Below are 27,752 nucleotides of genomic sequence, written 5' to 3' on the forward strand. Positions count from 1 at the left end.
GAAAAGAATGTGTTGGCAAAATACACCTATTGATAATAATCACCTTTCAGATTTAGTTCATTGCTACATCCTAATCTAATATCTCATTCAATTCTCATAACACCTCTATTACATAGTTAAGGGATAATAATTGTAATTCCTCAGTCTGGGAGCTAAAGCATACATTTAACTAACTTGCTCTAATTCATAAGGCCGTTTAGTTTTTTTCTTTTTTTTATTGAAGTATAGTTAATCTACAGTGTTGTGTTAGTTTCAGGTGTACAGCAAAGTGATTCAGTTATACATGTATATGTAATATTCTTTTTCAGATTCTTTTCCCTTATAAGTTATTACAAGATATTGAGTATCGTTCCCTGTGCTATACAGTAGGTCCTTGTTGGTTATCTCCTTTATATACAATAGTGTATGTGTTAATCCCAAACTCCTAATTCATCTCCCCCACCCCCTGCTATCCCCTTTCATGACCACAAGTTTGTTTTCTATGTCTGAGTTTATTTCTGTTTTGTAAATAAGTTCATTTGTGTCATTTTTTTAGATTCCACAAATAAGTGATTATCATATGGTATTTTTCTTTCTCTGTCTGACTTACTTAATATGATAATCTCTAGGTCCATCCATGATGCTGCAAGTGGCATTATTGCATTCTTTTTTATGACTGAGTAATATTCCATTGTATGTATATGTACCACATCTTTATCCATTCCTCTGTCAGTGGACATTTAGGTTGCCTTCATGTCTTGGCTACTGTAAATAGTGCTGCAGTGGACATTGGGGTGCGTGTATCTTTTCAAATTAGAGTCTTCTCCAGATATGTGCCCAGGAGTGGGATTGCTGGATCATATAGTAACTCTATTTTTAGTTTTTTAAGGAACCTCCATGCTGTTCTCCATAGTGGTTGCACCTATTTACACTCCCACCAACAGTGTAGGAGGGTTCCTTTTTCTCCACACCCTCTCCAGCATTTATTATTTGTAGACTTTTTAATGATAGTCATTCTGACTGGTGTGAGGAAACACCTTACTGTAGTTTATTTATTTATTTTTTTCCTTATTGTAGTTTTGATATGCATTTCTCTAATAATCAGTGATATTGAGCATCTTTTCATGTGCCTCTTGGCCATTTGTCTGTCTTCTTTGGAGAAATGTCTGTTTAGATCTTCTGCCTATTTTTTCACTGCGTTGTTTGTTTTTTGTATATTAAGCTGTATGAGCTGTTTGTATATTTTGGAAATTAATCCTTTGTCGATGGCATCATTTGCAAATATTTTCTCCCAGTTCATAGGTTGTCTTTTCGTTTTGTTTATCGTTTTCCTTTGCTGTGCGAAAGCTTCTACATTTAATTAGGTCCCATTTGTTTATTTTTGTTTTCGTTTCCATTACTCTAGGAGACAGATCCAAAAAAATATCACTGCAATTTATGTCAAACAGTGTTCTGCCTATGTTTTCCTCTAGGCGTTTTATAGTATCCAGTCTTACATTTAGGTCCTTAATCCATTTTGAGTTTATTTTTGTGCATGGTGTTAGAGAATATTCTAATTTCATTCTTTTACATGTAGCTGTCCAGTTTTCCCAGCACCACTTATGGAAGAGACTGTCTTTTCTCCATTGTATATTCTTGCCTCCTTTGTCATAGATTAATTGACCATAAGTGCATGGGTTTATTTCTGGGCTTTCTGTCCTGTTCCATTGATCTATGTATCTTTTTTTGTGAGTACCATACTGTTTGATGACTGTAGCTTTGTAGTATAGTCTGAAGTCAGGGAGCGTGATTCCTCCAGCTCCATTCTTCTTTCTGAAGACTGTTTTGGCTATTTGGGGTCTTCTGTGTGTCCATACAAATTTAAAAAAATTTCGTTCCAGTTCTGTGAAAAATGTCATTGGTAACTTGATAGGGATTGCGTTGAATTCTGTAGATTGCTTTGGTACTATGGTCATTTTAATAATACTGATGCTTCTGACACAAGAACACTGTATATGTTTTCATCTCTTTGTATCATCTTCACTTTCTTTAAATCAGCATCTTATAGTTTTTGGAGTACAGGTCTTTTGCCTCCTTGGGTAGGTTTATTCCTAGGTATTTTATTCTTTTTGATGTGATGGTAAATGGGATTGTTTCCTTAATTTCTCTTTCTGATATTCTTTTGTTAGTATATAGAAATGCAACAGATTTCTGTATATTAATTTTGTATCCAGCAACTTTACCACATTCACTGATGAGCTCTAGTAGTTTTCTGGTAGCATCTTTAGGATTTTCTATGTATCTGCATATGTATCTGTATCTTCATGTCATCTGCAGACAGTGAAAGTTTTACTTCTTTTCCAATTTGGATTCCTTTTATTTCTTTTCTTTTTTTTCTTCCTCATTGCTGTGGCTAGGACTTCCAAAACTATGTTGAATGAAAGTGGTGAGAGTGAGCATCCTTGTCTTGTTCCTGATCTTAGAGGAAATTCTTTCAACTTTTCACCATTGAGTATGATGTTAGATGTGGGTTTGTCATATATGGCCTTTATTATGTTGAGGTTTGTTCCCACTATGCCCACTTTCTGAAGAGTTCTTATCATAAATGGATGTTGAATTTTATCAAAAGCTTTTTCTGCATCTACTGAGATGATCATATGGTTTTTATTCAGTTTGTTAATGTGGTGTATCACACTGAATTAATTTGTGGATATTGAAAAATCCTTGCATCCCTGGGATAAGTCCCACTTGATCATGGTGTAGGATCCTTTTAATGTATTGTTGGACTTCGTTTGCTACTATTTTGTTGAGAATTTTTGCGTCTATGTTCATCAGTGATACTGGCCTGTAATTTTCTTTTTTTGTGATATCTTTGTCTGGTTTTGGTATCAGGGTAGTAGCGGCCTCATAGAATGAGTTTGGAAGTGTTCCTTCCTCTGCAATTTTTTGGAATAGTTTCAGGAGGGTAAGTGTTAACTCTTCTCTTAATGTTTGGTAGAATTTGCCTGTGAAGCCATCTGGTCCTGGACTTTTGCTTGTTGGGAATTTTTTAACTAGTGATTCAATTTCAGTACTGGTAATTAGTCTGTTCGTATTTTCTATTTCTGCCTGGTTCAGTTTTGGGAAATTGTTCCTTTCTAAGAATTTGTACATTTCTTCTAGGTTGTCCATTCTTTTGGTGTACAGTTGCTCATAGTCATCTCTTATGATCCTTTGTATTTCTGTGGTGTTGGTTGTAACTTTTCCTTTTTCATTTCTGATTTTATTGATTTGGGCCTTCTCCCTTTTTTTTCTTTTTCTTTTTCTTTTTTAAAATTAATTAATTTATGGCTGCTTTGGGTCTTTGTTGCTGCGTGCGGACTTGCTCTAGTTGCCTCGAGCGGGGCCTACTCTTCATTGCAGTGTGCGGGCTTCTCAGTGTGGTAGCTTCTCTTGTTGCGGAGCATGGGGTCTAGGTGCACAGGCTTCAGTAGTTGTGGCACATGGGCTCAGTAGTTGTGGCTCACGGGCTCTGGAGCACAGGCTCAGTAGTTGTGGCGCACGGGCTTAGTTGCTCCACAGCATGTGGGATCTTCCCAGACCAGGACTTGAACCTGTGTCCCCTGCGTTGGCAGGTGGATTCTTAACCACTGTGCTTCCAGGGAAGTCCCTCTCTTTTTTCTTGATGAGTCTGGCCAAGGGTTTATCAATTTTGTTCATCTTTTCAAAGAACCAGCTTTTAGTTTGTTGGTCTTTTCTATTGTTTTTTTAGTCTCTACTTCATTTATTTCTTCTGATCTTTATGAGTTCTTTCCTTCTACTAACTTTGGGTTTTGTTTGTTCTTCTTTAGTTGCTTTAGACATAAAGTTAGGTTGTTTATTTGGGATTTTTCTTGTTTCCTGAGGTAAGCTTTATTGCTGTAAACTTCCCTCTTAGTATTACTTTTGCTGCATCTCATAGGTTTTGGATTATTATGTTTTCATTTTCATTTGTCTCTAGGTATTTTTTTATTTCCTCTTTGATTTCTTCAGTGATCCATTGGCTGTTGAGTAGTGTATTGTTTAACCTCCACGTGTTTGTGTTTTTTGCAGTTTTTTTCATGTAGTTGATTTCTGGCCTCATAGTGTTGTGGTCAGAAAAGATGCTTGATACAGTTTCAGTTTTCTTAAATTTACAGAGGCTTGCTTTGTTGCCCAGCATGTGATCTGTCCTGGAGAACGTTTCATGTGCACTTGAGAAGAATGTGTATTCTGCTGCTTTCGGATGGAATGCCCTATAAATATCAACTAAGTCCGTCTGGTCTAATGTGCCATTTAAGGTCTGTGTTTCCTTATTGCTTTTCTGTCTGGATGATCTATCCATTGATGTAAGTGGGGTGTTAAAGTCCCCCACTGTTGTGTTACTGTCAGTTTCTTCTTTTTTGTCTGTTAACATTTGCCTTATATATTGAGGTGCTCCTATGTAGGGTGCATATATATTTACAATTGTTGTATATTCTTGGATTGATCCTTTGATCATTATGTAGTGTCCTTCTTTGTCTCTTATAACAGCCTTTATTTTAAAGTCTATTTTGCCTGATGTAAGTATTGCAACTTTGGCTTTCTTTTGATTTCCATTAGCTTGGAATACCTTTTTCCATCCCCTCACTTTCAGTCTGTATGCGTCTCTAGATCTGAAGTGAGCCTCTTGTAGGCAGCAAATATTTGGGTCTTGTTTTTGTATCCATTCAGCCAGTATGTGTCTTTTGGTTGGAGCATTTAGTTCGTTTACATTTAAGGTAATTATCGATATGTATGTTCCTATTGCCATTTTGTTAATTGTTTTGGATTTGTTTCTGTAGGCTTTTCCCCCCATTCTTTGTTTTCTTGTCGTGATTTGGTGACTAACTTTAGTGTTATGTTTGGATTTCTTTTTCTGTTTTGTGTGTATATCTATTATGCATTTTTGTTTTGTGGCTACCATGAAGTTTTTGTATAGGAGTCTATATTTATATGTGCTTATTTTAAGTTGCTGATCTCTTAATTTCAAACGCATCTTAGATACCCTGAATTTGTATTCTCCTCCCCTGATGATTACTGTTTTTGATTTTCTATTTTACATCTAATTGTTTTGTGTATCCCTTAACTGCTTATTGTTGGATACAAATGATTTTACTACTTTTTAAAAAATTTGTTTATTTATTTATTTAGTTGGGGCTGCATTGGGTCTTCGTTGTTGTGCACGGGCTTTCTCTAGTTGTGGCGAGCAGGGGCTACTCTTTGTTGCAGTGCACAGCCTTCTCACTGCGGTGGCTTCTCTTGTTGCAGAGCACGGGCTCTAGGCGCACAGGCTTCAGTAGTTGTGGCGCACGGGCTTAGTTGCTCCACGGCACATGGGATCTTCTTGGACCAGGGCTCAAACCCGTGTCCCCTGCATTGGCAGGCAGATTCTTAACCACTGCACCACCAGGGAAGTCCAGATTTTACTACTTTTATCTTTTAACCTCCCTACTAGCTTTGTGTGTGGATGATTTCCTACCTTTATTGTATGTTTGCCTTTCCCAGTGAGATTTTTTATTTTGTAATTTTCTTGTTTCTGGTTGTGGCCTTTTCTTTTCCACCTAGAGCAGTCCCTTTAGCATTTGTCGTAAAGCTGGTTTGGTGGTGCTGAAATCTTTTAGCTTTTGCTTGTCTGTAAAGCTTTTGACTTCTCTATCAAAATTGAAAGAGAGCCTTGCTAGGTAGAGTATTCTTGGTTGTAGGTTTTTCTCTTTCATCACTTTAAGTATATTGTGCCACTCCCTTCTGGCCTGCAGGGCTTCTGCTGAAAAATCAGCTGATAGCCCTATGGGAGTTCTCCTGTTTGTTATTTGTTGCTTTTCCCTTGTTGCTTTTAATATTCTCTCTTTATATTTAATTTTTGTCCTTTTGATTACAGTGTGTCGTGGTGTATTCCCCTGTGGGTTAATTCTGTATGGGACTCTGCACTTCCTGGACTTGGGCGACTATTTCCTTTCCTAGGTTAGGGAAGTTTTCAGCTATTATCTCTTGAAATATTTTCTCAGGTCCTTTCTCTCTCTCTTCTCCTTCTGGGACCCCTATAATGTGAATATTAGCATGCTTGATGTTGTCCCAGAGGTCTCAAACTGTCCTCATTTCTTTTCATTCTTTTTTTCTTTTTTTGTTTTGGCAGCAGTGATTTCCACTACTCTGTATTCCAGCTCACGGATCCATTCTTCTCCTTCATTTAGTGTACTGTTGGTTCCTTGTAGTGTGTTTTTCATTTCAGTTATTGTATTCTTTAATTTTGTTTGTTTCCCTGGTGGGTGAGGTTAGTCCAGGGGCTTGTGCAGGCTTCCTGGTGGGAGGGGCCTGTGCCTGCCTCCTGGTAGGTGGAACTGGGTCTTGGTTTTCTGGTGGGCAGGGCCATGTTTAGGGCTGTGTTTAGAGGCAGCTGTGGACAGGAAGTCTTTAGGCAACCTGTCTGCTGACGGGTGGGGCTGTGTCCACACCCAGTTTGTTGCTTGGCCTGAGGTATCCCAGCACTGGAGCCTTCAGGCTGTTGGGTGCAACCAGGTCTTGGTGCCAATATATCAGCCTCCCCCATGTATCTTTCACCAGTGTCTATGTCCCCAGGGTGGGTCACAGCTGCCCCCCACCTTCCCAGGAGACCTTGCAAGACCAGCAGGTAGGTCTGGCCCAGGCTCCTGTGAAATTACTGCTTTTGTCTTTGGTCCTGGTGTGCATGAGATTTTGTGTGCACCCTTTAAGAATGAAGTTTTATTTCCCCCAATCTTGTGGAGCTTCTGCAATCAAGCCCTGCTGGCCCTCAAAGCTAAATGCTCTAGGGGCTCCTCTTCCTGTTGCCAGACCCCCAGACTGGGGTCCCTGATATGGGGCTCAGAACTCTTGCTCCTGTGGGGAAACCTCTATAATATGATTATTCTCCAATTTGGGGTTCACCTACCTGGGGGATATGGGATTTGATTATATTGTAAGTCCATGCCTCCTACCAGTCTCATGGTTCTGTCTTTATGTCTTTAGCTGTAGAGGATCTTTTCTGGTAGGTTTCAGTCTTTTTCAACAATGATTGTTCTGCAGATTGTTGTGATTTAGGTGTGCTTGTGAGAGTTGATGAGCTTAAAGTCCTTCTACTCCGCCATCTTGGCCACTCTCCTATTTCGTTTTTTTGTTTTTTTTTGTTGTTGTTGGTTTTTTGGGTTTTTTTGTTTTTTTTTTTTTTGCGGTACGCGGCCTCTCACTGTTGTGGCCTCTCCCGTTGCGGAGCACAGGCTCCGGACACGCAGGCTCAGCGGCCATGGCTCACGGGCCCAGCCGCTCCGCGGCACGTGGGATCTTCCCGGACCGGGGCACGAACCCGTGTCCCCTGCATCAGCAGGCGGACTCTCAACCACTGCGCCACCAGGGAAGCCCTCCTATTTAGTTTTAATTATGGAATCAAAACTGGAATCCAGGTCTCTTGTCTTCCAAACAAGTGCTCTTTTTGCTAACTGCATTGACAAATTTGTTTCGATGCCAAGTGTTTAAAATAACGTTTTACATAAATATTTGTATTTGTATGGAAGTTTTATGGCTTAGAAAATTTGGTAGCCAGGAGTAATATTATTTTCTTTATATAGATGAGAAAAATGAGTCTTAGAAAGATTGACCTACCCAATATTGTAGAGTTTGCAAGTGAGAGCAATAACTAGAACTTAGCCCTTTTTTTGTCCAGTGTTTTCCTGATAAACCAAGCTGTTGGTACATGGTGTCTATAGTGGCTGTCAATAAATATATGCCAAAATATATATGTTGTAGAGAACTCAATCTCTTCTTGATTCTTCAACCCTGTTGCTAGAAAGGATAAGTTTCAGGTTTTAGAGAGTATCAAACTTTTCTCCCAGATCCAAGGTTATAGACCAGGATTATACTAGTCCACTTTGTTGAATGCATCACTTGAATAATTTGTTTTTTTGGGGGGGTCTAAGTAATAGGTCTGGAAAAGGCAACTGACCTTGTTTCTCACAGGAATCATGGGAAGAGTTAGGACTGAGAGTACGTGTCAGCAGTATGTCCAAGGAGGAATTGGGCCAGAACTAGCCTTTGGCACAAGCAGGCATCAGTCCATTTAAACTGTAGTACTGGATTGAGATGCACAGTTAATTCTGTTTCTGGGCCCAGGTTGGGCACTTGAGGGTGTTTCCTAGGCTAGAACAGTGCACTGAGAATGACAGCCCACTAGTGGGAAAAGCCCAGCAAAGATCTAGGAAATGAAGGTGATACTCAATTTATTAATCTAATTGAGTAGAACAATTATTTCGTCCTTGTTGACTATCTCTTATTTGTTCAGCAAGAGGTCTCTGAAATTGATGTAATGTATCACTCTAAAGCTCTAGGCCAGAGAATGTGTTAACTACAGAGGGCAGCGTAGCTTAAATTGGCTCTTTACATCAGTCTAAGAAATGATACTGCATCTAGAATGAATAAGAGCAAGGAGTTCAGTTTAAAGCAGAGGTTCTCACATTTTAGAGAGGAGCAGAATCACCCTGAGGGCTTGTTAAAACACATTACTGGGCCCTACGCTCAGAATTTCTGCTTTAGTAGGTCTGGGCTGGAGCCCAAGAATTGCATTAGTAACAGATTTCCAGGTTGATGCTGATGCTGCTGGTCCTGGGATCCCACTTTGAGGACCACTTATCTAGGAAGAGATGATGAAGTGGCTATAGCTGTTTAGTTCTTCTTCATTAAAGCCTTCACAGAGGAGGGAAAGGGGAACTAACCTGTCAGTTTCTACCACAGTCAAGACGCTGTGCCAGGTGACTTGCAGTCATTTAATTTAACCCTTGAAACCACTCTGCAAAGTAGTCCTTTTCCCCGTTTCCCCTCTCAACATACACGTTCAGAGCTTACTGGAATAATTCTTACTTCAAGGACAGATTTCACTTATAACTCAAAGAATAATGCTGCGTATACCATTATGAACATGATTTTATGTAATGTAGAGGATATATTAAATTCTGTTATTGGTGATACATATTCATTGCTCTTCTTGTACATTTATGAGAGATATAAAATGTAGGTTCACTTAGCAGTAATGATTATACAGTAGATGGAATTGCTGAGACATTATGTTTTCTCATACAAAACATGAAGAGAATGGGAGGTTTATTTTAACATTAAGTAAAATACATTTTTAGATCACAGGAAAGATGGGCCTATGTTAATAATATTTTTTTTCCTTTTGGCCGTGCCACCGGGCATGTGGGATCTTAGTTCCCCAACCAGAGAATCGAACCTGCGCCCCCTGCATTGGAAGCATGGAGTCTTAACCACTGGACTGTCAGGGAAGTCCCAGGCCTATGTTAATTTTGTCAGCGTTTTTTTTTTTTTTTTTTTTTTTTTTTTTTAAATGGTGCCAGTTGGTTATTGACCAGTCCTATTGTAGAAACAAATAAAGGGAGGGATGGTGAATTTCAGAATAGTTGGTACTAAAAAATGGCCTAAATTCTTGATAGTACAATCACAGTACTTATTCCTTTAAAGTGTTCTTTGTTAATGTTATTTTTGAAAGGTCAACTTGTTTCTAGTGGCTTTCAGTGAAGTAACTTTGTGTTGTTGACAGATTCGCACAGAATTATTAAAAAAACAACAGTGATACAAGCAGTTGAATTGAAGGCATTCTGGGAAACCTGCTGTTTATTGTGAAAATCATCTTTGATCTTGAAATTAAAAGTAAAGCTGGAAAGGAATTTACAAACGAGAAAAAACAGAAGTTTGGGATCGGACTCACAGGATCTGGGCTTGGAAATGCCTCAGGTAAATCATACAGAGTAGGTGCAAAGTTTTATATTTTCCCACTGCAGTTGGTTCAGTAAGTTCTCTGAATCTTAACACAACTTGCTATACTATCTTTTAAAGACATTTTGCTGCTGATCTCAACTGGTTTTGAATACGTGTCCTTCCTTTGCTATAGCTTTGAAATTTAATGAGGTTGACACAGGAAAAGTTGGTTAGAAGGTAGCAGAGGTGCTGGCTTTTATGGGGTCTAAACCAACTCCCCTGGAAATTAATCTGCCACAGAAAGCCCATTTCCATCCCCTCTATCTTCTTCTAGTTTCCCAATTGTTCCTTTCCCTTCATGCCCATTGAATTCAGTTAGGAGGAAATGGTGAGGGACTTCAACCTTTCTGTCTTTCACACACACACATACACACACACACACACACACACACACACACACATATATACCTATACCTCCCACAAAACATGTCTAAGGATGACTATTTATATCATGGTAACTACTTTGAATTGCTCAGTTCTGGTTTGAGGCAATCACTGAAACAATAAATGAAGTCCTGTTAGTCCCTATTCGGCATACCCAAACTTCTTCCCTTCCCCCCCAGTGGTTAGGTCTGCTGCACGCGGGCCCTCTCCAGCCGCGGCGAGGGGGGCCACTCTTAGCCGCGGTGCGCAGGCCTCCCACTGCGGCGGCCCCTCCTGCCGAGGAGCACGGGCTCCAGAGCGCAGGCTCAGCAGCTGCGACGCATGGGCCCAGCCGCTCCGCGGCACGTGGGATCCTCCCGGACCAGAGATCGAACCCGCGTCCTCCGCATTGGCAGGCAGACTCCCATCCACTGCACCACCAGGGAAGCCCTATCCCTCCTCTTTTTATGCTGGGGAGAAACCTAGAAATAATGAGAGGGCAGGGACCCTGAGGTGGCTTTATGTGGGGCCAGGCAGAACTGTGCCTCGAGCACAGGAAATCAGCAACTTGCCGAGATGGTCCAGTGATTTGGAGGCAGGCAGCGGAGGCAAAAGGGGGTTTGCTAGCTGATAGTAGAAAGACCAGTGGCCTCCCTCCACCCCAACCACTATACCAAGTGGACTGCAGATACCCATTTTGAGTTCTTTCCCATTCAAGGTTTCATTCGCTATTTATTGAATACTTGAATTTAGGTCTATAAAACACTTATTTTGAGCTTGCAACCTGGCAAGCTTGCGGAAAATTAGAGAAAGAAAAGAATGGGATGGGAAGTACCCATGAAGGAAAACATGGTGAAAGAGTGTGTGAAAAGGGGTCAGTCTGTGGTAGGTAGAAGGTATATGAATAGAGAAATATAAGCAAGTAGACTAATATAATTTTAAAAGTTTTGACAGAAACTTGCAAGAGAAGAACAAAAAGGCAAACAGGGAATTTGTATTCTTTCCCATCTTCTTCCTTTATCCAAGTTAGATTTCAAAGTGAGGACTTTGACTTGTTTGGGCCACTTTAGTAGTCTTAGCCCGAACTTCACTCTGAACTGATTTGTTTAGACCTTGAAATGATAAAGGGGGGATAAAGAGAAAAGAAGGAGCATCAACTCTGGGTGCCGAGGCTCTTTTTCTCCTTTTCTTATTTATCATAGAAATTGTATCCTTCTCAGGGATCACGATTAAGGCTACTGAGTTCATGCCCCAGTTACTGGCCTCACTCAGCAGATTTTTTGATATTTGGCTGATCCTGACTCCATCACGTTCCTGGAGGCATTAGTTGGACTAGAGATGCCCAAATGGTCTTACACTTGTTTTGGGAAATAAGACATTGAACTCATTTAGGAGTATAGAGACTGTTTTGCTATCTCTTCAGACCCGAAGAAATGGCAGGGGATTCTCCACTTTCTGGAGTTAGAACAGCGAGTGTTGTTAGAAATGGATTTGAAGAAATGTTACATAGCTAATAAATAAAAGTACTCATTAGGTACTACATGCTGACTCTGGTGGCTAAATAAGCTTTAGTTTTTAGAAGTTAGGTATAATTAACAATTTCCAATCTATTCCTTTTCCAATGTTTGATGCATCTTAGTTATTTTCCTAATATAATTCCATAGTTTAATGTTAGTTAGATATTTTAAATGTACTAAAATTAAAAAGCAGGAAAAAATACAAAATTGTTTTAAAGATAATTATTTAGTAGGTGTGAGGGTGGGGCTTGTGTGTAATAAACTGGTCTCGAAGCAGTCGTTAACTTTCCAAAATTAAAATCACTCTGTTGTAGCCTAGTGTAAGCGGAATGGATCCGCCTTTTGGGGATGCCTTTCGAAGCCACACCTTTTCAGAACAGACTCTGACGAGCACAGATCTCTTAGCAAACAGTTCAGATCCAGATTTCATGTATGAACTGGTAAGTAACATTTTCTTGGATTCTGCTTTAATCGATTTGAGGTAAAGGTGTTGTATCATTTTTTTATTTATAAATGTCTAAAAAGAAAAAATGATGTGATCAGGCCAAATTTTTTTCTCGTCACTATCAGTCTGGTATTTTAGAAGGGTGTATGAGCCCATTGAAAATAGTAAGAGGAAAGGTTATCTAAATATCCTTAACTCTAGTTTTTGACGATGAAGGTAGAAGCCGTCTTTTTAATATGCCTAACTGCTAAAGGACTTTTCAGCTGGGATATTTAGGACTGATAACATTGAGCAAGGCAGGTGACACAGAGAATGTGAGACAAAGGTAGCAATTCCAAGCAACATCTGAATATACTAATTATTTATTCTCGAGGTAAAAAGACACTTAAGATTCTTAAGAAAAAGACTTTAAGAATAGCTTAAATTACATGCAACTTCAGAAACACGGAGGTATATCAAAACTGGAAAACTAACACAAATCTGTTAATTTGCTAAAAATTATTGAGTTGTACGCTTAATAGAGGTGAATTTTGTGGTATATAAACTATGTTTCAATAAAGCTGTTAAAACACACGGAGACATACGTGCAACCAAAAAAAAAAAAAACCAAAACCCCACAAACAAATGGAGAAATCAAAAACAGAACAAAAACAAACTGGAAAACTGAAAATTTCCTCATTTTCTTCCTGAGCCTCCACCCACCAAACCTTCTCCCCAGAGATAATTACCACTAACAGAGGTTTTCTATGCATATATAAATATATGAATATTTTAAATTGGATGACATATCATTGATACAGTATTCTGTAACTTAACTCTTTCTAACATAAAAACGTGGTAAGTGGCCTTTCATCCTAGTACATTAGAGCTTAACTGCATTCCTTTTAATGGCTGCATAGTCTTACTGACATTTAAAAAATCATCTCTCTACTCATGAGGAGTTAAAGTACTTTCCCATGCCCAAGAGTTGTTATGAGGTCTTACCAAAGATCTTATCTTTCTGTGGCTGAGTTGCACCTCTCTTTGGATTGCTCTTCACCTCTATGTTTAAATTCTCACTTAGGAAGACATATTCTGTGATGAAGGTAAGGCCTTTGTTATTTGCTTTATAACTGAAGCTTGTTTCTGAGAAGGTCCCAAAATCCTTCTAAGTTAAAGATCAGGAAATGTAAACTTTTTTTCGGGAAGAGTGTTTACAGTGAAGTTCAAGAGCCCTGAACCATACCTAAGTTTCTCAGGGGACATATTTTCCCTATTTTTTTTTTTCCTTGCCCGAGGAAATGATATTAAATGGAATGGTAGAGTGTCATGTAAGTAGTGTTTATCGTAAAAGCAGGCCAGAGGTTGAGTACTGATTTATCAATTTGATGCATGAAAGTGAGGATGGAGGTAAATAATTCTTTCCTCAATTACAGTATGTGATTTATATATTTTTTTAAACCTTTCTCAGGATAGAGAGATGAACTACCAGCAAAATCCTAGAGACAACTTCCTTTCTTTGGAGGACTGCAAAGACATTGAAAATCTGGAGTCTTTCACAGATGTCCTGGATAACGAGGGTACTTTAACCTCAAACTGGGAACAGTGGGATACATACTGTGAAGACTTAACGAAGTACACCAAACTAACCAGCTGTGACATCTGGGGAACAAAAGAAGTGGATTACTTGGGTCTTGATGACTTTTCTAGCCCTTACCAAGATGAAGAGGTCATAAGTAAAACTCCAACTTTGGCCCAGCTTAATAGCGAGGACTCTCAGTCTGTTTCTGATTCCCTTTATTACCCTGATTCACTTTTCAGTGTCAAACAAAATCCCTTGCCCTCATCATTCCCTGGTAAAAAGATCGCAAGTAGAGCAGCTGCTCCTGTGTGTTCTTCTAAGACTCTTCAGGCTGAGGTCCCTTTGTCAGACTGTGTCCAAAAAGCAAGTAAACCCACTTCAAGCACACAAATCATGGTGAAGACCAACATGTATCATAATGAAAAAGTGAACTTTCATGTTGAATGTAAAGACTATGTGAAAAAGGCAAAGGTAAAGATCAACCCAGTGCAGCAGAGCCGGCCTCTACTGAGCCAGGTTCATGCAGATGCAGCAAAGGAGAACACCTGCTACTGTGGTGCCGTAGCCAAAAGACCAGAGAAAAAAGGGACGGAGCCTCTGCAGGGCCATGCCACTCCAGCTTTGCCTTTTAAAGAAACCCAGGAACTACTACTCAGTCCCCTGCCCCAGGAGGGGCCTGTGTCTATTGCAGCAGGAGAGAGTAGCAGCCTTTCTGCCAGCACATCGGTCTCAGATTCATCCCAGAAAAAAGAAGAGCACAATTATTCCCTTTTTGTCTCTGACAACTTGGGTGAACAGCCAACCAAATGCAGTCCTGAAGAAGAGGAGGAGGACGAGGAAGATGTTGACGATGAGGACCATGATGAAGGATTTGGCAGCGAGCACGAACTTTCTGAAAACGAGGAAGAGGAAGAAGAGGAAGAGGATTATGAAGATGACAAGGATGATGACATCAGTGACACTTTCTCTGAACCAGGTATTGTAGTGCTTGGAGGCTTACTGAATTGACTTTTTGCTACTCTCTTGAAATAGAAAGTTTTGCTGTGGATGCTTTCTTTGTCTTAGTTTGGGGATTAAATGACTTAGTATCTTGACTTGGATATGTAATTGCTTTTATCTATTCAAACAGCTCTAAAATAATCACTCTTGCTCATGTGTAGTTCATGTGCTGATTCCTCGAGGGCTTCTTCTTAGTTTATCTTATGTTAAGTGATCTGATTTGTTACTGTCTTGAGCAGCTGTGCAAAGATGCCAAAATTGATTGGTTTAAAAAATATTCCTACTTCTGCATGTGTCCCTCTGTTATAATTGAGGTATGTTTGGAGTCCCTAGAATGGTGAACCAAGCAATGATGGTTTATATTACTCATTCCTAATAACCAACAAAGCCTACTTAATGAATAAGGTAAAAGAGAGCTTTTTCTTTGTGTCTGCTGCATCTTTCATTTGCACAGTATTTTTCCACTGAAGAAAAATACATGCTATAATTTAATGAGCATGAAGGAGTCTCTGCTCTATTTATATACAGTGCATATAAAAAAAAGGGAGAAAGAAAATGAAACCTGTGGGGAACTGGTTCACTTCAGCATGTACATGGTTGGGCTCTTGCCACTGTTGGCTTGTGCAGTTTATTTATGAAAATGGTGTTGCCAAGTGGCACACAGTTAAATGCACAAAGAAGTGAAGATCTTCACATTTAAGCGAAAGTTATTTTCTTCAAAAATAATGTTGGTACTATAACTTCTACATAAAAGACCAAGTTATTAAGAAAAATATAAATTGTCAAAGAGAGCCCTTTCATTGTTGGAATTTCAGGCAGTATAAACATTGGTATTTAATTTTCAGAAAGGTTTTTCAGCCATAGTAGCTATATTGTAGCCAGTGAAGCATATTATTGCCCAGAGACTTTCCTCTTAGTGAAATTTTTCTATTGCACAAATGCTTAGATTTATGCATTTGATACAATTAAGTTGTTTGACTTGAGTGGATTTTCAAGTAAGGAGAAGGTGGAGGAAAAGGGTTTATGCCTTTTCTTTGGTTTACTTTAGCACTCAGTATAGTCTAGACAGAACAATTGTCTTTTCTACTTAGCAGGAAAACTTTTCTCTCAACAAGTTAATGAAATCTGTTTTGAGATGTTTCAAACTGTCTTTGCAGTTAGCAGTAAGTTATATAGCTCCCTCCCATAGGGAGACCAAAGTGCTCTCCATGAGTGGTCCTTAAAACCTGACAGGTCAGTCCTATTGTTTCGAGTCCCATATTTAGAATTAGGGTAGGAGGGAGGGTAAGGGTTGAGACAAGGAGTGATAACTAGGGTGATAACTAGGAAGTGGAAAGTGTGGGGAAGAAAATGCCTTTACTGGCTGGTGCTAAAAGGAATATATAAATCTGAGGGAGTCGGTAAATGCCACTATCACCAAGCAAGGCAGGCAAGGACTATACTGTTTATTCCACTTCTGGTTGTAGTTTTGCTTTTCTTTGACTTTTTTTTTTTTGGTGGGATCTTAGTTCCTGACCATGGATTGAACCTGAGCCTCGACAATGAGAGCTTGGAGTCTTAACCACTGGATTGCCAGGGAATTCCTGCTTTTCTTTGACTTTTAACTCCAGTCATCCTTGATCTTTTGACTTGATTTCACAAGGATAAATGTGTTGAGAGATGAGTAGGTCCATGAAAAGAAACCACTTGATAAGTTGACCCTCATTTCCATTTTCTCAGCCTTTTGACTTGTCGGGGGTGGGGCGGGAGAGCCCTGATTTGTGAGTTTGTTGGTGTTAAGCAACCAACAGTGCTTTAAACAGAGATGTGTTAGCTGGCATTTGTCAGGATGAAGCCCTCTTATTGGCACTATTTAACAATACTAAATGTTTGGATGGCATTTAATTCACTCACTTCCAGTTGACTTGAAGTAAAACCTCTTTGGTTAGTATTACTTGGACACTTCTCACAAATGTCAACGAATGACATGCCTTATCCACAAATCAATGATATTTTATGGTATTTTGGGGGCTTATTCTCATTTGCTAATGAAAATTTCCCTTCTTCTTGGAAGAAAGAGCTAAACAAGTGACTTTAAGAATACAAATGTGAGTTATTGGTGAGAGGCAAGAAGAAATTCTTTGAAGCAGAAAAGTGGGATAGTTATAGTTTCTTCAGAGTGGGTTGATTGGTTTAATTTGCAGCAGTTTACAAAGGCCCTTTTGTGATGACTAGCTCCCTTGATGCTGTTTCTTGGCAGTTGGCTACAACAGTGCCTGAGCCTACAAAGCTCCAGGAAAGGTGTAAAATGGAGTTTCAGTCCCTACTCTGGACTTGCTCCCAAGTTTTAATAGAGCCTATTCTGTGGACAGGCTACAACTGTTTGGGGTCATGGAATTACATGGTTGTAAGGCTAAGAATTAGGCCCCCAGAATGAGAGTTTATTTTGTAATCCCTACTAAGGATTTTCATGATTGACTTTACCAGCTTAATGGCAGTAATCTGCACTAACCAAAGACGTGTGATCAGAATTTTAGGCCTTTTTGACTACGTTTTGGAAACTGTGTCAGGAAGGAATGAGTTAGATCAATATGGTGATCCATCAAATGAAAAGAAAATGGAAAAGGCTCCATGGGAAATGTTACATTAAACAAATCATTGATTTGTTAAAAAAAAATTGTGGGGGGGGGCCTATTTTTGTGTTAGGCACTGTGTGTACTAGATTTTTGGCTATGCAGAGATGAACAAAATAGACATGATCCTTCATGCAACTTAGAGCTGAGTGGGTTTATTTACTGTCATGATTTCTCAGTCTTCTGATCTTATGTGTACTGTGACTTGGCAAGAGAAAGATTCAGGACAAGAGTTTCTTAAAATTTATTTGATCACAGAACTCACTTGGGATTGAAGACATTTTATAGTAATAGTGCTCCTCAGAACACACTTCAAGAAATATTTCATCACCTTAAATGCAAGACCAGTGATCTGGGAATATAATTTTCATGCATTCTACTTGATCACAGTAGTCTCTGTATTGAAAAGCAGATGACTTTAACAAATCCATTGTGTGTATGTGTGTCATTGTGAGTTCATGGTGTATGCTATTAGAAAATATTAAAATATTAGATCAAAGAAAACTGATAACCCTTAAATACTTTTTTTGGGAAAATGCTGAACATATGTAAGTAAATAAAACTGGTTATTAATTTGGGTGGGAGAGAAGAAATCCAAATCCTAATGACTCTTTGGATTTAACGTGGAATATATGTGGGGAAAAAAATCTGTTTAGACCATTTAACTAGATAGGCACAGGCAATGCGGGAAGCCCATTTGGAGCTGGAGTCATGGAGCCTGAGCCAGTCCCAGCTCTGCCAAATCACTTAAACCCTCCATTGAGCATGTTTCTTTGTGTAAATAGGGTTAATAACCTCTTCCTACCCAGTTCTTAGAAGCCTCAAATGAAACATCTGTGAGTGAAATACGTGAGTACATTAAATGAGAGAGACAGTGTTTTGCCAGAAATCTAGGCCACCTGAGGGAGCATATCAAATAAAGTGTCAGGGGATGGGTTGCCTGAGGAAGCTATATGTAAAAATGTTTACCTTATACTTTGGGCCGGGGTAGACTTGGGACACCAGTTCTTGACATTGATAGGAAGATGGGAGTGTTTTGGTTGGTGCTGCCTGTGTTGAGGTGTTCCCAGCCATACTAGGGTAGTCTCTGTGAGCCAGTAATTTTAGCTTGGCCTCATGGAGCAAAGGCCTTTTTTAAAAGGCCATATCTGGCGGAAGTATGTAGCCCTTGCACCTTTTCCAAAGCTAGGTTGATAACTGGAATAAGATAAAGTCCTTTAATTTAAAATGATACATTAACACAAGTAAATAAAAAATTATTACTTTATGTATCTAACAGAATTTTCAAAAATCAGATTTCCAAAAGTGATTGTGTCACTTGTGCCTCATTTCTTATTTATTTATTTAAATTGTATTTTTGGCTGCGTTGGGTCTTCGTTGCTGCACGCAGGCTTTTCTTTAGTTGCGGCAAGCAGGGGCTACTCTTTGTTGTGGTGCACGGGCTTCTCATGCAGTGGTTTCTCTTGTTGTGGAGCACAGGCTCTAGGTGCGTGGGCTCAGTAGTTGCAGCATGTGGGCTGTAGGGTGCACGGGCTTCAGTAGTTGTGGCACACAGGCTCAGTAGTTGTGGTTTGCAGGCTTAGTTGCTCCACGGCATGTGGGATCTTCCCGGACCGGGGCTCAAACCCGTGTCGCCTGCATTGGCAGGCAGATTCTCAACCACTGTGCCACCAGGGAAGTCTGTGCCTCATTTCTTAAGAAGAACTAAGGTTCTCTGTCACACTGCTTGCCATGTTGTTGTTTTGTTTGTTTGTGTTTTTTTAATTTGTTTTAAAGTACTACATGAGCATTATAATGCTGTTAAGCCAGCAGTGCTACAAAAGCTTGTCTTTACTGTTGCCTCGAAATCATTCTGCTCTCTGAATTGATTCTTTTTTCAAAGGTCATGTTTATCGAGGCATGACAGTAAAATTCACCCCTCTTTAAGTGTACACTTCTTTGAGTTTTGACGAGTGCATGTAATCATGAAACCACCACCACCACAATCAAGGTACGGAATAGTTTGATCACCCCCCAGATTTCCCTCCCGTTCCTTTATAGTCAGCCTCTCCGTCCACCCCCAACCTCTGGCAACCACTTTGTCCCTGTACTTTTGCCTTTCCCACAATGTCAAATAAATGGAATCATGTTCCTAATTAACTCTTAATGTGAAGAAAACCTGGCAAAATTCTAAAATTCGATTTTATTTCCAAAATGTCCAGATGTCATCACTTTCTTAGTGTCAGTTCCAGAGGAGTCATGTTTTTAGGAGGGAAAATGGTCATTTTGCTTGGCCATTGCCATCCAGTTTTTCCTTGCTACCTTAGGTTTAGGGCTGTATACACCCCGTGCACAGCCCATCTCCATTGCCCCAGGTACCTAGTACTAATTAGGTGGAGTAATCTCTAAGATGGGCATGCTCTGAGGGTATTTTAGATTTATAGGTTATTCTGTATTGGGTCTGACCAGTAGTTCTAGCAGCTCAGAATTAAGTATTTTCTGAAACTTCCTATTAGTAGGGAAAATAACTTCTTAAAAAGTGAAGTAAATGCAAATTGCTTCCAATAAAATATTAGTTAGAATAGGCATGTAAGTTTTTATTTGAATAGCCTGTGTGAGAACTGTCATTTTTGTACTTTTACAAAAAGCGTATTGTGGGAAGTAGGAAGAAAACCACTGCTGCCTCACAGAATTCTGCTTCATAGGATACCTTCCCAGAAATGCACACAGCTTTCTGTCTGGGGATGTTTCTGATGCATGAATATTAGACGGAAGACATTAAAAATAATTGTATAGTGTCTAAGTACCGTTAATTAATGGTACTTTTTAACATTCCTGTGGCTGTATTTCTTTTTTTTTAATTGAAATATAGTTGATTTATACAATGTTGTGTTAGTTTCTGGTGTACAGCAAAGTGATTCAGTTATACATATATATATTCTTTTTCATTATAGGTTATTACAAGATATTGTATATAGTTCCTTGTGCTATACAGTAGGAACTTGTTGTTTTATCTATTTTATATATAGTAGTTTGTATCTGCTAATCCCAAACTCCTAATTTATCCCTCCCACCACGTTCCCCTTTGGTAAGCATAGGTTTGTTTTCTATGTCTGTGAGTCTGTTTCTATTTTATAAATAACTTCATTTGTATCATATTTTAGACTCCACATATAAGTGATATCATATGATACTTATTTTTCTTTCTCTGTCTGACTTCACTTAATACGATAATCTCTAGGTCCATCCATGTTGCTGCAAATGGCATTATTTCATTCTTTTTTATGGCTGAGTAGTATTCTGGTGTGTGTGTGTGTATGTATGTATATGTGTGTGTGTGTGTGTGTATATATATACACACACACACACACACACGACATCTTCTTTATCCATTCATCTGTCTGTGGACATTTAGGTTGCTTCCAAGTCTTGTCTGTTGTAAATAGTGCTGCTATGAACATTGGGGTGCATGTGTCTTTTTGAGTTAGAGTTTTCTCCTGGTATATGCCCAGGAGTGGGATTGCTGGATCCTATGACAACTCTATATTTAGTTTTTTAAGGAACCTCCATACTGTTCTCCATAGTGGCTGCACCAATTTACATTCCTACCAACAGTGTAGAAGGGTTCCCTTTTCTCCACACCCTCTCCAGTATTTATTGTTTGTGGACTTTTTAATGATGGCCATTCTGACTGGTGTGAGGTGATACCTCATTGTGGTTTTGATTTGCATTTCTCTGATAATTAGTGATATTGAGCATCTTTTCATGTGCCTGTTGGCTGTCTGCATGTCTTCTTTTGGAGAAATGTCTGTTTAGGTCTTTTGCCCTTTTTTTTTTTTTTTTTTTTTTTGCGGTACGTGGGCCCCTCACTGCTGTGGCCTCTCCCGTTGCGGAGCACAGGCTCCAGACGCGCAGGCTCAGCGGCCATGGCCCACGGGCCCAGCCGCTCCACAGCATGTGGGATCCTCGTGGACCGGGGCACGAACCCATGTCCCCTGCATCAGCAGGCCGACCCTCAACCACTGCGCCACCAGGGAAGCCCCTCTGCCCATTTTTTGATTGGGTTGTTTGTTTTCCTGTGGCTGTATTTCATTTTTCTCTCAATCTCATGTGAAGATACAAAAAAAAAGTGTCATATACTAACCAAAGAGAAACCTAAGGAAGGTAAACAGTGTAGTTATCTCTGTTTATTAGTCTCTAAATATTTTGAATTAGAGATTTCTATATTAAAAGTTATTTTATAGATTTGGTTTATTATCTTTGACATAATACTGTTTTTTGATGAAAGGAAATGTGTCAAATGGTAAATAGAGGGGATCTTTTTGTTTGTCCTGATTGGTTTATTGAAATGTACGGAACTTAAAAAATTCGGGGGGGGGGGCTTTCTTTTTTTAAGGCTATGAAAATGATTCTGTGGAAGATTTGAAGGAGATGACTTCAATTACCTCTCGGAAGAGAGGTAAAAGAAGGTACTTCTGGGAGTATAGTGAACAACTCACACCATCACAGCAAGAGAGGATGCTAAGGCCATCTGAATGGAACAGAGATACCTTGCCAAGTAACATGTATCAGAAAAATGGCTTACATCATGGTAAGAGGGGATTGTGATCATGTATGTTCCCTCCCTCCCTCCCTTCCTTTCTCTTGTTATTGAAATATAGGTGATGTGCAATATTATGTCAGTTTCAGGTGTATTACATTGTGATCTGACATTTGCAGGCACCATGATCACCATGATAAGTCTTGGTGTAACCATCAGTCCTGGATATTTCATGTCACTTTTAAATAGAGATAGTAAACCATAATGCTTAATCATTATACATTATATGTAGGTATTCAACCCTTCCTAGCAAATTGGAGAGTAGAACAGTAGAGGTGCTGTATTTGCTATGACTGCTCTTCATTCACAAATAGCTTTTATCAGTACTGAGAGCCATCACCTAAACAGGGAAGAAAGCTTGTGTAAAAATGATTTCTAGTCACTTCTTGTTCTATATATCCTACCCAGGAAATGACCCAAGAGCCTGCTGATTCCTGACCTGTCACAGTTGCCATAAGCAAGAAGGGTTGGGGAAGAAGAGAATGGGCTCTAGCATCTCTGTCTTTCATTTTTGTCCAATCTCCAGGCCTAAATATAAACAGGGAGATTGGAATCAAAACGGTGGTGGAGAGAAAAGAGGAGGGAAAGGAAAGAAAGGAAGAACAATTGCGGAGAAAAGGAATGGAGCAGGAAGAATTGAATAGTAAGAGTCAGGAGAGGCTTATAATCTTAGGTAGGCCAGATTTTGAACTGTGAACCCAGGAGGATGTAATTGAGTAGAATTTCTTCTGCACAGATGTTTTTACCTTAATCCAAAGTCTGTACCGAGAAGGTGAGGGGCACTAGTAGGCTTGGAGCTCAGTGAACAGTTTAGTAGTTGCTCATGCTACAGATATAAGTTGCTAAGCATTTTTGACACCGAAGTTGTATCAGAAGTATATTTGTGCCTCATTTTCCCTTTCCACTGGCACCCAGGTCTGTACTCTATTATCTTTCAGTGAATAAAGGCCTAGTTTTTGACTTCAGATTAATTTTCTACCAGAAGTGAAAAGATGGGTCCAACAAATAGGTCCAGGTAGCATGTAGTGAGTAGTAGGAAAGTTGTTCAGGGTATTGTAGTTCAGAGGACAGAGCCGTTCCTCTTGCCTGCAGTGGTAGGGAAAGTCTTCTTGAGTCTTCTGTAATGTTATTTATCAAGCTAACTGAAGACGTGGTTTCTGAAAAGGCAATCCTTATTTGTTGGACTTTTGGGTCCAACACAGGAATATATATGTCTGACAAATTTTCAGTCATAGCAGCATAAACGTCTTGGTTTGGGTAAAATTTCCAAATTTGTTGCTGACCATATACTGTACCCTAGCCCTGATTTTTGTGTGCAGGTGAACTTGGACTCCAGTCCTGAGGTTTGAGATGCTTATTACTTCCATACAGATAATTAAGAATCCATCATACCAGGGCTAGAAACCTTAAGGTGGAGAAGGTTTGGGAAAAGCCTGGAGTTGTGCTCTATTACCCCCATTTCTTGCCATCACAAAGTGGGAAGGAGAGGAGGCCAGCCCTTCTAGCGTAGGTTGTTCACATGGTGAGACCTCTGAAAAAAGAAAAGTGGGGAGGGGAGAGATGGGTTTTTACATATGGCTATATAAAATGTATCTCTTGTTAAATAAAATGATCTCACTTAAACTTCTTTTAAACCATCTATAGGAAAATATGCAGTAAAGAAGTCACGGAGAACGGATGTGGAAGACCTGACTCCAAATCCTAAAAAACTACTCCAGATAGGCAATGAACTCCGGAAACTGAATAAGGTGATTAGTGATCTGACTCCAGTCAGTGAGCTTCCCTTAACAGCCCGGCCAAGGTCAAGGAAAGAAAAAAATAAGCTGGCTTCCAGGTAAATGGTAATGTTTACTCATGTGATTGAAGTCTAGGAGGTGAGGTTAGACTTCAGTGAGCTTTCATAGAGGAGATGGCCCTCGGCCCTTTTTTCAGAAATATACTTTTATAAATACTACAATGAGAGTATTATAATTTTTCCTTTGAAAGTAAATGATAGTATTTATGCTTCATGGAAGAAGTTTTTAAAGGGGAGAGGTGAATGAACTCAAATGCCTTATAGTATAAAAAGGAAAAATTTTATCATAGCTCTTTATTTTTTGTTTGTTTTGCAGTAAGTCACGTTTTTTTATTGAGGTATAATTTACTTGATAAATTCTTCACTTGCAGCGTATCCTTCTGTGAGTTTTGACAAACATATCCAATTATGTAACCACAACCACAGTCAAGATATTGAACATTTTTATCACCTTAAAATATTTCCTTATGCCTCTTTGTAAAAGTGAACTCCCTCTCTCACCCCTAACTCCTCACAACCACCGATCTGTTTTCTGTTCCTACAGTTGCGCCTTTTCCAGAATATAGATGGAATCGTATTATATGCAGCCTTTTGAGTCTGGCTTTGATATCACAGAGGACGAATTTGAGATTCATAATGTTGTTGTGTGGAGGAGTATTGATAGTAGTAGTCCTTTGAAGTGATACACTGCAGTGTATCTGTTCACCGGTTGAGGGATAGTTGAGTGGTTTCTAATTTTGTGCAATTATGAATAAAGTCACCATAAACATTCATCTGCAGTTGTTTATGTGAACATAAGTTTGCATCTCTCTTGGGTAAATTCCCAGGAGTGTGTGTTTAACTGTATAAGAAACTGCCAGAGTAGCTATTTCCAAGGTAATGAAGTAAATTAAAACAATATTTACTGTTTTTCAAAGTAGTTGTATGTACTGTTTTACATCCACTCCAGCAACATACGAGGGTTACACTTATTCACATCTTCTACACCACTTGGTATTGTCAGCGTTTGTTTGTTTATTTTGGCATACTAACCATAGCTTTATTTTTGAATCTATGCTGAAACTTTAAAAATTCAGTTTGGATAAATGATATTGTATGTTTTGGGGTGATGATTGAGGCCCTCGATACAAACATCAGTAGGCAGCGATTTTTGGTTGCTATTAGAAAATGTCTGACAGCAGCAAAAAGAAGTATATTCTGAATGTTCCTTTTAAAAAAAAAAGTAAACTAATTGCTCCTTCCTTTCACAGGGCTTGTCGATTAAAGAAAAAAGCGCAGTATGAAGCTAATAAAGTGAAATTATGGGGCCTCAACACAGAATATGGTAAACCTACACTTTTAACAATTTGATTAACTTGCTTTTACCTTGCTGACCACTCTCTTTTTCTTTGGTTTTGTTATTTGCTTTCCTTGTATTCTGCCCAGCTTTAGGCCAGCCTCTTTTTTGTTCATCCATTCAGTAAGCTATATACTCACTCTTACTCATTCACGTCCTTCTCTTAGTATGTCCGTCTGTGGCGCGCCAAGCCAAATCTCACCTCTGTCCTAAAGAGCTCACCTCTTGTGACCATGGGTAATCTCTGACTTCCATTTTACAGTTGTGTGCTGGGTTAGCCAATTTTATTAACTAATGTATATTTTAACCTTTGAGTAGATAGTTTAGAAACATGTTTTACAAATATGATTGTTCATTAGAGTCATTTGTGTGTACATGTTAAACTGTAGATTTCTAGGCTTCTCCCCAGATACTCTGAACTGTAATCTATGCAAGTAGAACGCAGGAATCCATATTTTTAACATTACCCCAGATTACCCTTTTTTTTTTTAATTTAATTCATTTATTTTTGGCTACGTTTTGGGTCTTCATTGCTGGGCACGGGCTTTCTCTAGTTGCAGCGAGTGGGGGCCACTCTTTGCTGCAGTGTGTGGGCTTCTCATTGCGGTGGCTTCTCTTGTTGCGGAGCACAGGCTCTAGGTACGTGGGCTTCAGTAGTTGTAGCATGCAGGCACAGTAGTTGTGGCTCGCGGGCTCTAGCGCTCAGGCTCAGTAGTTGTGACGCACGGGGTTAGATGCTCCGCGGCATGTGGGATCTTCCCAGACCAGGGCTCGAACCTGTGTCCCCTGCATTGGCAGGCAGATTCTTAACCACTGCGCCACCAGGGACCCTACCCCAGATTACTCTTATGCAACCATCCTAGTACATATTTGGGAACCGTTGGTTTAGATCAGTGCTTCCCAATCTTTCACATCATGGCACATGCAGAAAACTATCATCCCTAAGGCATCCTGGAGTATAACAGAGTAGGCTGCTGATGGGAGGAGGCCCTTTTGGGCTGAGATGATCATTATCTCATACACCTGGAACCCTTCTACAACGAACTAGTGGGTTGGAAAGCTCTGCTTTTGATCTTCTGTAATAAGAACCACCCCTTCTTTCCCCCTTGCTCTGTTACTCTTCCTTAAGCCTGGTAGCATAAGAGCTCATATGTTCCTTTGCCTCGAAAATTGTCTTCTTCACTGTGTTGCTCTTGGGCTAAATTGTATCTGAAAGTGGAACAGTGGCTAAATGATCGATTATTATTTGTTTCCAGAGGTTTTCTTAAGTCCAGCATGATGTCTGGCACATAAGTGCTCAATAAATGTTGTGGAGTTTTTTCTTAATCCTTTATCTTGGTTATCTTGTTTCCATTTGTGAGGACAGAAAGAGGATTTCCAACTGTGATGTTTACAACTTGTGAAAGGAACTGATGGTTTTATTTATTAATGACCACACAGGAATTCTAATCAAGGTAAATGAATTAGGTAAAACAATAGTTGGTTTGTTGGAATGGAGATCTTCCCATTTTCCCATTATTCGTTCTTGCTTATTGAAGCATTTTGACCTTGAGCTCTGTGAGTATATATATGATTGCAATGTCATGGACATTCATACTTCATTTTAGAACCCAGCTGACTCACACTGCAGGGAAATGGGGTGAGCTCCTGGGAGCCTTCTGGTCTCTTTTTCTCTGGACACATGTAGGCATATATCTGTGTGTTACTCAGTTAATAAATTTATCCATAATGATGTACATCTGTGTGGCCATATGTTTTTGCATTTGTATATATGTACATGCATGCCCACGCACACATGCTTTCTGTCTATGATGTAAATATATTCTGGGGTGTGGAACAATTGGGGAATTGGTAAGGGCCAGGAATATGTGTATTTCTGAATGTGTTGTTCTATCTCAAATTGAGTTTTTGATGGCCTTAAATGTTTCTTGTTTCCAGAGCTAGCCTAAAGCCTCTAGATATTTTCATGTAGGAAAGGACTGTCTTTATTTTTTATTTATTTATTTTTTTAACATCTTTATTGGAGTATAATTGCTTCACAATGGTGTGTCAGTTTCTGCTTTACAACAAAGTGAATCAGCTATACACATACACACATCCCCATATCTCCTTCTCCCTCTTGCGTCTCCCTCCCACCCTCCCTATCCCACTCCTCTAGGTGGTCACAAAGTACCTAGCTGATCTCCCTGTGCTATGTGGCTGCTTCCCACTAGCTAGCTATTTTACATTTGAAGGCCTGTCTTTAAAAGGTAGCATTTTCTTCTCAGTCAGCATGGAGGAAAAGGATCTTCTCATTCATTTATTTCTCTTCCACTTCTGTCTTACTAGCTTCTCTCCTCCAGTCTGGGGAAGAGCAGCTTCGACTATTGGTTTAGAAGACATCTCAGAAGCAATGAGATACTCCTGTGTAGTTTGCCACATGTAGTCTGAAAGTTCTTCCCGGAGTTTCTGATACATCTCTCAAGGGAATGGTGCCCTTGATTCCTCTAAATATCTGGGAGTCACTCTGTTACTGCTTTGTGGAACACTTTTATCCGTTACTTATCTTTTTTTTTTTTTGTGGTACGCGGACCTCTCACTGCTGTGGCCTCCCCCGTTGTGGAGCACAGGCTCCAGATGCGCAGGCTCAGCAGCCATGGCTCATGGGCCCAGCTGCTCTGCTGCATGTGGGATCTTCCTGGACCGGGGCATGAACTCGTGTCCCCTGCATCGGCAGGCGGACTCTCAACCACCATGCCACCAGGGAAGCCCTGTTACCTACCTGTTGACCCAATGGTTTCTAGAATTTG

At 39.6% G+C, this 27,752-nt stretch overlaps 1 protein-coding gene across 3 annotated transcripts in view; it reads left to right on the forward strand.

The window, feature by feature from the left end:
- The window catches only part of CREBRF (CREB3 regulatory factor), a 65,192-nt gene that overhangs the window by 15,758 nt on the left and 21,682 nt on the right, over positions 1 to 27,752 (forward strand). For all 3 annotated transcript variants that reach the window (XM_029216518.1, XM_029216517.1, XM_029216519.1), the window contains exons 2-7: positions 9,539 to 9,732; positions 11,951 to 12,076; positions 13,532 to 14,618; positions 21,629 to 21,823; positions 23,477 to 23,666; positions 24,878 to 24,951. In XM_029216518.1, coding sequence (XP_029072351.1) covers positions 9,724 to 9,732; positions 11,951 to 12,076; positions 13,532 to 14,618; positions 21,629 to 21,823; positions 23,477 to 23,666; positions 24,878 to 24,951 — 1,681 coding nt within the window. In that variant the 5' untranslated portion in view covers positions 9,539 to 9,723. The remainder of the gene's footprint in view (positions 1 to 9,538; positions 9,733 to 11,950; positions 12,077 to 13,531; positions 14,619 to 21,628; positions 21,824 to 23,476; positions 23,667 to 24,877; positions 24,952 to 27,752) is intronic.

The sequence above is a fragment of the Monodon monoceros genome, unplaced genomic scaffold, assembly GCF_005190385.1.
Source record: "Monodon monoceros isolate NGI ecotype Baffin Bay Population unplaced genomic scaffold, NGI_Narwhal_1 Super_Scaffold_12, whole genome shotgun sequence".
Lineage (NCBI taxonomy): Eukaryota > Metazoa > Chordata > Mammalia > Artiodactyla > Monodontidae > Monodon > Monodon monoceros.